The sequence below is a fragment of the Grammomys surdaster genome, unplaced genomic scaffold (assembly GCF_004785775.1).
Source record: "Grammomys surdaster isolate TR1022 unplaced genomic scaffold, NIH_TR_1.0 225, whole genome shotgun sequence".
Lineage (NCBI taxonomy): Eukaryota > Metazoa > Chordata > Mammalia > Rodentia > Muridae > Grammomys > Grammomys surdaster.
Window position 1 is genome coordinate 6,993,121 of NW_021604670.1, and position 13,618 is coordinate 7,006,738.

The 13,618-nt window shown below is 44.7% G+C and overlaps 1 protein-coding gene across 1 annotated transcript in view; it reads left to right on the plus strand.

Moving 5' to 3' along the window:
- The first annotated feature begins 1,805 nt into the window (after positions 1 to 1,805).
- Mllt3 (MLLT3 super elongation complex subunit) overlaps positions 1,806 to 13,618 on the plus strand; it is a 258,709-nt gene continuing 246,896 nt past the window's right edge. Inside the window, exons 1-2 of the mRNA XM_028773315.1 lie at positions 1,806 to 2,132; positions 3,506 to 3,686. Coding sequence (XP_028629148.1) covers positions 2,121 to 2,132; positions 3,506 to 3,686 — 193 coding nt within the window. The 5' untranslated portion in view covers positions 1,806 to 2,120. The remainder of the gene's footprint in view (positions 2,133 to 3,505; positions 3,687 to 13,618) is intronic.

Sequence of the window (13,618 nt, forward strand, 5' to 3'; positions counted from 1 at the left end):
CACATGTGCATACAAGATGACATGCACTTATAGACTAGGTTGAGAAATATGTCCTTGGACTTTTGTTCAAGTTTCCCTACCTCTGTGCTGAATCCTGGAGGATGGGTATATCAGTTTTAGGAGAATCACACTACTTGAGTTGGAAATTTGCTGTTTTGAACTTGGCTGGACCCGGTCCTATCTAATCCCCATCATCTATTTTGTGAGCAGAGGAAGAACTGAACGTTTGATCAAGGAGAACCTGGGACGCCCCAGGCAACCTTCTTTCCGTTATTCTCAAGTCTTTAATGCAAGGGCCAAGCCCTGTTGTGCTTTCAAGGTCTTCGGGGCGAGAGGAAAAGAGGCAAGCAATAAAGTTGAGTCAGAAAGAGGAAGGGAGACAAAACACACACACACACACACACACACACACACACACACACACGGAGAAAAGAAGGAAAGAGAAGTTGGTAATCCGGAGAAAAAGAGTGGCGAACAAAAGATAAAAGTCTGGAAAACAGCCACCACCCCAAACCAATTCAAGAAAGGAGTTAAGAGCCAGAGAGGTACAAGAACTTTATTTAACGAAACAAAGTCACACCCATCTTTCATTTTCGTATCTCGTCTAGATCTTATCCGTTTCCTTTTTAAAGGTTGTCTGTGTTTCTAGAGGAAGCTAGTAACTCTTTTTTCCCCCTTTCGCCTCACGTATGGCTTGATAGTTTACCCATGGCCACTGAGACAAAATACAATCGGAGCTAGAGCATTTGTAGAAGAGCGACTCTAGAACACTTCTGCGAGGGGCTGTCACCCGGAAGCCTAAATGGATTAATACCTAGAGATGGATTATGCTAGCTGTCACCAATATGCCTAAAGATTATAATCCAATTTATGGACATTACAGTCAGTATTAACTTTATCTATTTTAAGGCTCCCAGTAGCCTGGTGCGCCCTTAGAGAGAGGGCAGACCCTGATGCAACCCAGCAGGTTGTCAGCACGGGGGTAAGCCTGGCGAAGCAAACAACTGAGAAGCTGGTCCCCAAAGGCTCCGCGCCGGGCACTCCCAGGTGTCCCGCCTCCACCTGGGCACGGTTCTCAGCCCGGGAACACAGAGGCGGGAGGCGTTTCCTAGGAAGGAAATGGCATTCTTGTTTCGTCTTTCTTCTTTCCTTCTTTCTTTCTTTCTTTTTTTCTTTCTTTCTTTCAAGTTTTCAGTGGCGACGGCAGGAGGGCGGGGTGGGCTGGTGCCTCGGAGTAGATAGGGAAAGGGATTAAGGTTGCTGCGGGCTGTTCACTCCCAAAGATTGCTATTAGGAAGCTTTTTTTTTTTCCCTTCTTCTTTTTTCTTTGGTCGCGTGGATTTCTCTCGTTCTCTGTTTAAGTAAGTTTGTTTGGGTGTGCGTTCTTGGCGATTTCAGCACAAACCCACAAAAATCCGTGGTGGAAAGTAAAAACAAGCCCGCTCCCCCTTCCCAAACGTGCTCACTACCGCCCAAGACTTGATTTAACAACCCCTTCTCCTGCGGCTGGGGGCTCCTCCAGGCAGTGGCCACATTCCAGCAGTTTTAATCCGTTTTTTATTGTAGGGCGAACGGAGTTTGCACAGGGGCCGGGATGGCTCCCCAGCTGGCCGCTCTCCCAGTGCCAGGCCCCCTCTCTCCATTTCCTCCCCCCTCCCCCATCAGGAACCTGTTACTTTAAGCGAGGCGTTCCAGTGTGGCGCTGCGGGCCGCCGGGGTTTCGGGGAGGCGGCCGCTGATTGGCTCTTTCGAGCTCCCCCTGGCTCGGTCGCTCGGCCTCCCCGCGCGCTCCGCCCCGCCCGCACGCCCTCCCTCCGCCCCGAGAGGCTCGAAGCCCGGGTGTCAGGCGCCACGGCGCATGCTCCGGACTCATCCTCTGGCCCCGGAGCTGCTGCTGCTGCTGCTGCTGCTGCTGCTTTTGCTTTTGGGGCTGAGTTTAATAAGCGAGCGAGAGAGCGAGCAAGGGGTGGGGTGGGGGCAAAGGCAGAGCATGTCCGCCATCTACCCTCAGCTCCCGGGCGCGCTCTCATTCATAGCAGCCTCTTCATGAATTACAGCTGAAGGGGGCGGGGGAGGGGGGGTACCACACAACACCCCGGCAAACCTCCGGGCCCCCAGGCATGGCTAGCTCGGTAAGTACATGCAAAAATAATAATAAAAGCCCCCCTCCCTCTCCTCCTCTGCCCCGCGCCGCCGCAGCCCAGACAGCGCCAGCGCTCCGCGGTTCCAATTAGAGAAAGGTTGGTTTTGCTCGCGGGGAGCTGCCGCCTCTCCCTCCTCCCCCCCCCCCCGGGGGGGGGGCACCCCCCCCCCCCCCCCGCCCCCGCCCCCCCCCCCCCCCCCGCGCCTCCCGCCCGCCTCGCCTCTTTGCAATCGCAAGAAGCGCACTCACACTCCCTCTGGCTCACACACGCGCACACACACACTCACACCCGGTGGAAGGAGGCGAATAATAACTCAGCCATATTTCAGCCGCCGCCGCCGCCGGGAGCTGCGGGCACGGTCCGGGGACGCGGCGAGCAGCCTCTGCGGCCGCACCTCCGCCGAGCGCCGCGGCCGCCACGATGGTGCGTTCTCCGCGGCGCGCGCGTGAGCCCGAGTGTGCGGGCTGACAGCGGCGGGGCTGCTCGCAACTTTGCCCCAGCGGCCGGTGTGCGCGACCGGGGCTCGGCGGCGGTCCGCCAGTAGCCCTGCCTTTCTGCCTTTCGTGGCTTTCGCTCGGGGGGGTGTTGGGGGGGGGAGGCTGGAGGGAGTTTGCAACCACTTTGGCTCTTGAAAGTGTGCAGCGTTGGCTCTGTTGGGCTGGCCTTGCCGGTCGTGGGGGGCTGTTCGCCGACGGGTGCGTGGTGCTTTGAGTTGTGGATCCCTTGGCGTGTTTTCGTGCTGGTGTGAGTGAGTGTGTGTGTATGTGACGACGTCTCATTCTTGTGCATGAACCCCGTGGTAAGAAAGAACACGGGAGTTTGTGCCCATTAGCAGAGGCTGCCTGTAGTTTCCATTCCGCCTGGCACCGCGCTCCACACGCACGCACACATACACGTACACAAAGACTTCTTCGGCGTGTGCCTGTCGCCGCGGTACTTTCGGGGAGGGGGTTCGCTAGAACCCCCGGTCCCCCATCCCAGCCACTTCCCCTCCCACGCCTGGAAAGCACCCCAGCATCCCCTCCTGATTGTCTCCTAATTTGTTCCCGACGCGTTTGTTGTCGTGCTTGCCGTGGTGGTCTTGTTCTCCCCTTTTCCCCGACCCCCTTCGCGACTAGGGTAACATTCCGTTACAATCCCGGCCGCTGTGCAGCGGCGCCGGGGGCCCCTGCGGCCCGGCCCGGTGTATCTGGGGGTGTGGGGTGTGCGCGCCCACGCGCGTGAAACGTGGATGGAGAGGGCACTGCCGTTTCCTTTTATGTGCGTTTCAAGGAGGAGGGAAAAAATGTCAGGCGCAATGTTGAGCAGCGAACGGTCGCCTTCCTGTTGTTCACGGCTGTCTCTCCTCCCCCTGGCCGCAGTGTGCCGTGCAGGTGAAGCTGGAGCTGGGGCACCGCGCCCAGGTGAGGAAGAAACCCACAGTGGAGGGCTTCACCCACGACTGGATGGTGTTCGTGCGCGGCCCGGAGCACAGTAACATTCAGCACTTTGTGGAGAAAGTCGTCTTCCACTTGCACGAAAGCTTCCCTAGGCCAAAAAGAGGTAGGGCTCGAATACAAAGGAGACTTGATAAAAAATGTCTTTGCTCCAGAGGAAACAATCGCGGGGCCCCGGCGCTCCCCGGGCCGTTCCCCGCCCCCCGCTTGCCGGTCTAGCCTGGGACCCGGGGGCGCGGCGCCGTGCTGGCCAGGTCTCTGCTGCCCGCGCGCGCGCGCGTGCGTGAGTGTTCGACTTGGGTTCAGGGAAAGTCATCACAGAGAAAGAACCGTCAGGTGTCGCGTGTTTATTCCTCTTAGCCCTCTTGGGTTGCTGCAGGTCCTTTGGGGAAGGTGTAATTAGTTACTGGGTTTGGAGGCTTGGAGAGCAAAGCTGGAGGGAATAAACAGTGTGCAACCCCCCCCCCCCCGGAGATACCGAGCTTTACCTGTGTTACTAGCCAGGAATGCATTGGAGGTAGTTCTTGTTCCGTTTGGAGAAGTCGATTCTCTAGGCAATTCTTATCTTCTCAGAGTATGAGACACTAGGTGCCAGTTGTTGTGGTGTCCCTTTGGGAGTTAGCCTCCACATCACAGCCTGGATTTTGCTAGTTGGGTGACTTATCCCCGCACAACCCCCTGGTGGGGGCATTTTACTGCTCCAGTAGATTTTGAACTACCTTCTGAATTGTCTTCTGGTTGGGACCCACAAGGGGAGGGAGTTTCCTTTAAGGTTGAAAGCTAAGTTTCAGGCAAAGATGCTGTTCTACCTATTTCTTTAGTTCTTTCTACACCTTGATCCTCACTCATAAAGTCTGGCTTGCATGCTCTTGCTGAGGTTCTATGGTCCTAAACATCTTCAATTAAACAGAGCAGGACAGTTTGGGGGTGGGAGTGTGTCATTTAAAAAGATGTTGAAGAGGTTCTGAAAAATACTGGTTTTTATTTCCTCCTGCGTCTGGAAAGCTACTGTCTGGTTGTTTTAGTTGGATTACTGGAGGTAACAGTACAGATACAATAAGGTGCTTTGTTTGTGAGCAGCTTTATTTATCTAAGTCGACACAATGGTTAGTAGTTATCTTCCATTTGATCCGTAATCTTTATTGGCATCTAGAACTCCTGCAGTTTCTTAGAGTAACATCATAATAAATCCATTCTGCTTAGAGTGATGGGGAAATTATTGAACATTCAGGGCTTTATAAAGAAAAGAGAAAGGCTGTGTACCTCTGAGGTGGCAGGGTTGGGATTTATTATTTTTAAGGCTTGTATGGTGGGAAGTAGGATTTTATTTTTTGTGCCTTTAGGGGTTAGGTTGAGAGTTCCTTTTCAAATCTTGAACAGTGGAAATTTTGATGGGCTTTGTTGAATGGTTAATACATCCAGCTTCTAATAGAGGGTAGGGATTTGCATGGCCTATAGAGGTAATACTTAGCATTTGTTAGCACTTTATATGGACATATAGACAGATACTATATTTTGTATTTCTCCAAAGCCATGGTAAGAGTGTCATTGCTGTCTGCAGGTGATTGGGGACAGTGCTTGATGGTGTCCTCTCTTCCCACGAGTCTGTAGAGCCACCGCAGAGGAGTTTAAACAAAAGAAAGCACCTCCTGGGCTCCTGGTCCTCTGTTACAGCCACTTGGCTGCCATTCAGTCAGGCAAAGTAGACTTTAGAAAGCAATATTCATTGTGTCAGGGAAATCAACTCAGTTGTTAAATAATGTTGCTCTTAAGGTAACTTTGTTTAGGCACCTTGATAATCATCCAATCCCTCTTTTGTGTTCACTACCATTTCTGTTCCCTGCCTGTGTGTGTGTGTGTGTGTGTGTGTGTGTGTGTGGTGATGTTTCCCTGTATATCCTACTATAGTTACTGACTTTCTGTCCAGCCTGAGGGAAGGAGGGGTCTTGCTGGTCACAGCACACACCTGCAAAGTGGGTTGAGCCCTTGATACTAGCAGTGTCTTCTCAGATCTCTCCAGTGAGGGATGTCTGTTGATTGGACTTTACCACTGCAGTTCTCAATTGTGGAGTTTCTTCTTTATGCAGACTATAAGCCATTGTTTTAAAATGTTTATTTTTGGATTTTTATTTGTGTTGTGTGGTTCCCATGATGTGACAAGTCCTGGGAAAAATGCCAGCTTCTGTCGCCCAGGAGAGACCTTGTCATATTGTAATTACACATGATTCAGATCTCGAGGTCTCACTGCTTGTTGGGAATAGCAGCTGTAAATTCAAGCAACACCAAGCATGCCGTTTAATCCTGGGATCTATTGACTTATCAAATCTCCAAAAACGATAAGAACAACTGGAAAATAAGATTGCCAGGAATTTCCAAGGCTTCTTCTAGCACCTTTTAAGGTGCTGCATCTTGCTATATAATTGATATAATTGATATAATAACTGATAGGATACAGTTTAACTAATTGGAGATGGGAGAAACTGCAAAAGTGAATTTGGGAAAGATCTGAGTACAGTATGTTTGAAGGAATGCTTCTATTCTAAACTATTAGTGACAAGTTAACTCTGGTGGGTTCTATACAGTCACTAATAAGCTAAGGAACCCCAGGACTGAGTATGAATTGATCAGCCATGAAGATACATAAGTTCTTAGGTTTGTAATCCTTGGTTTAGAAAAGCAAATTGATTTTCAGGTTGATTTCCTTTACTTCACAATAATATTATGAGAACTTGTAGAAGAAGAAATTATAGTATTTTCAACTTGTTGCCAAATGAGAATTATATATACCATTTCAGAATTGAGCTAATTGGATTTGAATTAATGAGGTTTTACTCTGTCACAAAGATGTGTGGGAGACCTTTAATTTAAAACTACTGGCACACAGTCCTAGAAAAAGAGATTTTGATGAAATAGTGAAGCCTAGAATATCCATTAGCTAATGAAGAATAGGAAGGTCAGAGCTGATGCATTTTCAGGCTATCTGTTTGCAGGAGAGGAACATATCTTACATATTATTACCAAAGATTTATGATGGTCTGATATGACTGAAATGAATAGTCATATTCAAAACATTCCATTTAAAATATTAATGTTTTCATTTTCAGTCGGATCTGAATTTCGGTGAACTTTCCTTCCAATTATAGCCATCTTTACTATTGCAATCTGTTCTATTGACATTTATGATGTGAAAGCTCTGCTTATTATTTTATGAAAGCTAATTTGGCCCCTGGTATGAATTGATAGCTTTTTATTTGTCGCCTCTAGTCCTTCGAGTGGGCAGATAAAACACAATCAGTCCACTCTTCAGCTCTCCTTTGGTTTAGGCATGTGCAGTTAGCTTTATTATATAGCTCTGATTTGTATTTTGTGAGTAATTTGGATAGCTTTCTTTATCAAGGTGCCTAATATGTGAAGATTCCTTAGTTGAAGCCTCTGTGTATATCGTGTGTATTTTATCTTTGGAGACATTAAAAAATGCACGAATGAGAAGAATAAGGATGGATGAATGTCGGCTGCATGCAGTTGTGAGGAGAGGTGTACTGACCAGCGAATAAGCCTTAGACCTTATCAGGGTGAAGCAACGGAGGCAACTTCCTGAACCACTTGACAGGTGAATGGCTGGAGGAGTCTCGTCTGCTGGTGAAAATGTCAGTTGGGCACTGGAAGTTGGAAGGCGTCTGGCTACAATCTATTAAGATTTTAAATGTTTATGTCATTGAACTCAGGAGATTTACTAGGGATTTTCTAGTAGCTATGGCTTCCCTCGTCTACAAACATTAACTATTTCTTGTGACTGTTCTTTTAATAGTAAAAATTAGGAAGGAGGCTATATAAGGGACTTCAAATGGGTGTGCTTCATCGGTGATAACCTGTAAAAAGTGACAGATCTGTATGTAAATGTCGGGACATCTTGAAAATCTATAACTGGTGAGGCAAGTTGTTAAGTGTGTATGATCTCATTAAGGAAGTGCCTCCCCAGATTGTGCATGCGTATGTGTGCTGGTTTTGGGCACTGGGTATCAGTCTTGCCAATAGTTGCCTTGAGCGAGTGCTTTTGTCTTAGTGGTGATGGGATTTTATTTGGAAAGAAAATTCCATATATTTAAAAGATCATGATGACCATACATTAGTCTGTAAGTCTGAAATAGAAGGAAAACAAATCCAACATTTCCTTTTAAACAGACGAGCATATCATCATAAGAGTGATCTTTAACTATGGAGAGGTTCTGTTCTTCATGGTGAAGGGGAATTAGGATTAGGAAGTACATATTGGCCCCTAAAGCTGGGTTAGGAGATGTCTTTGGTCATTGTCTGTCTTTTTTTTCCCCCATTCGATTTATGAGAATAGTCTTAGAAGCACCACTTGTAAATCTAAGGTTAAATTATTCTCAGTTTCTTATACATTATTCTCAAATGTATGGAACTTCAGGCTTAAAACCAGGCTTCAAAGCCTTTCTGTGTAAAAACAGCCAACCTGTGACCTGCCAGCATATATTGTTTAATGGAAAATATTTTTAAAACGGCAAAACGAGAAGTAGTGTATGTTTCACGGCACAAATGTCTTTAATGTCTAGTTGTGTCAATATGACTCGAGGCTACTGTATTCACAGTTATACCTAGTTATATTGTCACACAGCCCCAGACAGCCTGTGTACCACTGAGAAAGAGACAGAGAAACATGGAGCCATTGTACAAAGAGCTGGAGGGTCACTGTTCCGGGAACCAGATCTGAGCAACGATTAGACTTCACTCTGGGAATGGCTCATAGAATCTAGGTATTCAGCATACAGTCTGACATGGATAAAATGCCTATAATGTGCCAAGTAAGTTCTCATTGTAGCCATTACTGTTGTTGCCAGTACTACTACTTCTCACGTCCCAGAAAAAGAAAAGGTAGGAGCTTCAAGGATTTTCCTGTTCAGATGCCAAGGGATTAACTGTTATATCTGTTTGTTTCCACAAGAGGCTACTCCAAAGTGAAGCTCCACTGGACATAATTTATAGCTGATTTTATAGTCTATTTGATGATATACTGCTTGTGTTATGTAAAAGTTTATACAGTAATTATTTTAGGTGACCCCTGTAGAACTACCTCTTAACTAAGAGTGGTGAGCCACCAATTGATTTTTATAAATTTACCTTAAAGATGTCATGGCTGACTCTTTCTGTCTCTCTGTCCCTGTCTCTCTCTCCTTTTCTTCCTCCCTTCTCTTTCTCCATTATATTCTCTCCTTATTTCCCTGTTAATTCTCCACCCACCTCCCCCCGTTTCTCATGTCTTAGTGATTTCATTCATCCAAAGAGGTCTGTGTAGGAGATGGAAAATTATTGGACTGGAATCACGGCTCAAGGTTAAGAGTTCTGGTGGCCTTTCCAGAGGACCCTGGTTCAGTTCTCAGCCCCACATGGGTAGTTTCCAACTGCCTATATATAACTCCAGCTCTGAGGATTTAGTGCCTTTTATGGCCTCTGCAGGCAAACCTGCACAGACATGGTGTATACCCATACAGACCTGCACATGTGTACATGTAAATAAATCTTTTTAAAAAGTAGGACATTGTATGCCACAGTCGACCTTTATGAAGTATTCATATCATTTTAAATATAAAGGAAAGTTATTTTTTGCTAAGGTATAGATACACATGCATTTATAGAAAAACTTAATAAATACACAGAAGTTATTTGAAATTTTCGTAGATAACCAGTTAATAGTTTGGTAGACATCTATCTATCTATATGTACATGTTTTAACCATTAATGTATTTTAATTATTCTATTTTTGATTAATATATAATATATAACAAAATAATATAAGTATTTTGTTATATATTATACAGCCCCAGCCCTCTTTTTCCTTTTATTTAGACTCTTAGAAATGTGCAGCCGGGCAGTGGTGGCGCACGCCTTTAATCCCAGCACTTGGGAGGCAGAGGCAGGCAGATTTCTGAGTTTGAGAGTTCGAGGCTAGCCTGGTCTACAGAGTGAGTTCCAGGACAGCCAGGACTACATAGAGAAACCCTGTCTCGAAAAACCAAAAAAAAAGAAAAAAAAAGAAATGTGTAGTGATCATGGGTGTAGACACAGAGGGAGGCATGAGTGTACCTGTGCAAAGAACTGCTAGTGAATGGTGGTCAGTGTTTACCTTTAAAGATTGAGTTCGCCTGTACCAGTGGAGAAATGTTCAGTAATAACTGCCTTTATAGGCATGACCTAGAATTTAATTAAGTGGTAGTGACCACAGTAGATAATATTTTAAACAAAAAAGTCCTGTGGCTAATTTTATATAAAATCACATTCCTTTTATGGGTTGTTTTAAGATGTTCTCCAGGGGTTGGGGCTTGAGAGATGGCTCTGTGGTTAAGAGAACTTGTTGTTTAACCTGAGCAACCTGGGTTCAGTTCCCAGTACCCATTGGCAGCTCACAACTGTATATTACTCCAGTTCCAGGGTATTGGGCACCTTGTTTCTGTGAGCACTAGGCACGGGCATGGTGCACACACATACATGTAGTCAAAATAGTCACACACATAAAATATAGATTTACAATTTTTACTTTGTGACAAAAGTCATTAGGAGAGTTGTTGGTGCAGAGTTGCTAGCAGCCATGTCCTAACAGGGTCTCACTATGAATGTAGCCCAGGTTGTCTTAAAACTTTTTATATAGACCAGGCTGCCCTCAGACTCACAGAGATCCTCTTGCCTCTGCCTTTCAAGTGCTGGGATTAAGGCATTTATTTATTTTTTATGCGTGCATATGTGTGGACACATGATGTGTTTGCAGAGTGCCTACAGGAGGTGGTTGCTCCTTCCACTTTCTGAGCCTCAAACACACGAGACAAGCACCGTTATCCACTGCATCAAATTGCTGGCCTTCAAAGTTAACTTTATTAGAGACTGAAGCTTGCCTTTACTTCTGATTCTGAGGTCAATTTACTCAGAGTAATAATTGGTATTGATTATAAAGATGATTATTAATCCTTATTGATTATAAAGATGATTAGTTGAACTCAGTTATTATATTTGAAGGTTGACATCATCAGAGACAAGTACTTTTCTTTTTTATTTGAAAATATTAATTTTGTTAAAGCTGTTTGTTTTGTTGTCTCTTTGTTTCTTTCTCCTTTTCAGTAGAATCCATAAGTTATGTCATCATCTATACCAGGCCAAATGTTTGGTAGACTCTTAAAAAGCAAAATATATTTTAACAATTTCCTTAAATATTAATAATCTTTCAGTATGGGCTGGAATCTGGCATAGTGGTTAAGAGCATGTAACACTCTTGCAGAGGGCCTGACTGACCCTAGCACCATGTTGGGTGGTTCATGACCTTCTCAAACTCCAGCTCCAGGAATCTGACACCTCTGCAGACACCTGCACTCACATGCATGAACTTCCCTCCTGCCAATTAAAAATAAGTTTTTATTATAAAAAAAACCCCTAGAGAACAGGATGTTTGTCATGTATCTGAGCACAGATTTAGTTGCGGAATAACTTTTAATTTTTGCAGCTAGGTTTGTGTCCACTTCTGTTTCCCTCTAAGAGTAACAGAAGGAGAGGCCTATCTGATTCTTTCAGGTGTCCCTACGTTTTGATGAACATCTAAGATACTTTGAACAGTGAAAGGCAAGGCCCCATGAGTCTTCTTTGTAGCTTCCATATATGCATTGATGAACAGTGAAAGTTTTCTTAGTGTGGAAGAACATTCTATTTAACAACAACAACAAAAACACAACGAAACAGGAAAACAACAAGAATCCCTTCCCTCTTGTTTTCTCTTCCAATTCCTGTACTGTTGCAATTGAAGCAACTCAGTAAGAGATGCAGAGTTTTGGGCATGCTTCTTGTATGACTTTTTGTACATGTGCTAGGTGAGTTGATTGCAGAAGCTGCTCCTCACATGCAGCATGGGGCAGCAAATGTCACATGTCACATGCTCATCTGTGCTGCACTTTCCTGTCCTTATCTGAGTATCTGACTTCCCTTAGACTGCATTGGAGTTAGGCGTGGGACAGTGCTGGGCTTCTGTATCTCTAGATCCCGCCAGTGCCTTTATCGTATGCTTTCTAGATACTGCGAGTTTTCGATGTTTTTCCTGACAAAGGTAGATAATACAATAGGAAGAGGGTTCTAGACACCCAACCTTGGCTTCTACCTCATTAAACTGTAAATTGCTTCTCATTTCTAAAACATACTTTTTCTGCAGTTCAAGAACTGATTGTGTAAGCAATACCATCCCTTGCAACATTGTATATATTGAACTACTTCTTTTCTAGAATAGGTTTATCTTTGTTAATAGGCAAAAATAAATTTTCTTCCTTAAAACAGGTTCTTACTGTGTAACCCTGGCTGACCAAAAATCACTATCGAGATCAGGTTGACCTCAAAATCACAGATATCTGTCTGCTTTTGCTGGGATTAAAGGCATCCACTAATACATGTAGGCCCCATTTTCTTTATTACTATTATTAAATAAAAATTGTATGTGAATCTGTGTAGAATATGTTTGTGAGTAAGAGTGGGCATGCATGTGCCTTGCATGTGTATATTGGTTAGAGGACAACTTTTGAAAGGTCCATTCTCTCCTTCCACCATGTGGGGTACTGGTTGACCTACAGGTGACCCACAGGTTGAACTTAGGCTCTCAGGCTTGCGTGGCAAAGCCATCTTGTCCTTATTTTTTTTTTAACTCTGATTGCCCCCCATCTTAAAAAAAAATCAGGTGTTTTGTGTGTGTGTCAGTGTTCTCTTGAGTGTAGTACCTACAAAGGCCAGAAGAGGGTGTCAGATTCCCTAGAGGTGGAGTTAAAGGAGGTTGGGAGCCACCAGATGTAGGAGCTGGGACCCTAACTTGTGTCCCCTGTAAGAACATTGAGTGCTCTCAACTACTGAGCCATCTTCTCAGCTATGTCTTCATCTATTTTTGCTGTGTTTTAAAAAGCTAGACAGATTTGAAAGAATTGGCCATCTCTGTCAAATTTTTTACTTCATGAAACACAACCAGTCTTTGAGGTTTAGAATTGAACCAAATGTATCTCAGTCATTGGGAAGCAGTGTCTACAGAACTACAGGGAAAGCCTGTCTGGCCTGAGAGAAAGGGTATGTCTGAACAATAAACTGAACTTTTCCAGCTCGGAAGTACCGTTTTTAAAGTTTTAAAAAGGACAAACCCAGGTTTGTGATTCCCCTAATGCTTTTTATAACAGCAACATGCTAGCCTCTGTTTGTTAAATACCCATTGCTTATTTTGCCATGCAGTGTACATTTAATTTTTCCTTTTTTCCCTAAGGAAAATTATTTGGAAAATGGCATCCCCCTTCCCCGCTGTCGTTTTTTGGAGGCTGGAGGGCTCACCCATGTCTCCTGTGGGTCAGGCCACTAAATGTCCTTCCACTGAGATACATCCCCAGAACTGGAGAATCAATGTTTTCTAAATCGGTAGAAGAGTGTCAGTATTTTAGAGTTGTATGATAGGTTTTGGCTATGTTCTAAATGGATTAATACCATTTACATCAGCCATCAGCAGCTACTTACAGGTAACATCAGTGACTACTTACTGAAACCCCGAATTATTTCCAGGGCCTAAAGACACCCTGCTTCTTAAAATGCAAGTCTTGATTGTGTCCATAGATCCTTGAGTTTTTCATGTCTTCATTTGATTTGAGATTTTATCACTTGCTTTGCTTTCTCAGGTGTGATTAAACATATATCTGCTTGTTTCTACTACTAGAGCAGTAATGACACACTGAACCTGTATCCTGTGCAGGCAGGATGGAACAGAGTATACCCAGGATTTGGTTGTTCAACATACTTGGAAAGTTGTCCATTTAACCATTTGGATAGTATTATAAAACGCTGTTAATTGAATCTTAATTGAAGTTGCTCCTCATTTCTTGGTTATAACATGCTAGTTACCTTTTAGGGCAAGGAGAAAATGAATCCGGATACTATTCTTAAGGGAAACTGTCCAATGACCAAAAAGAGCCCAAGACTTAATATATGTGCAGGTGTACAAATTCAGACATTGTTGGAGAGCAGCAT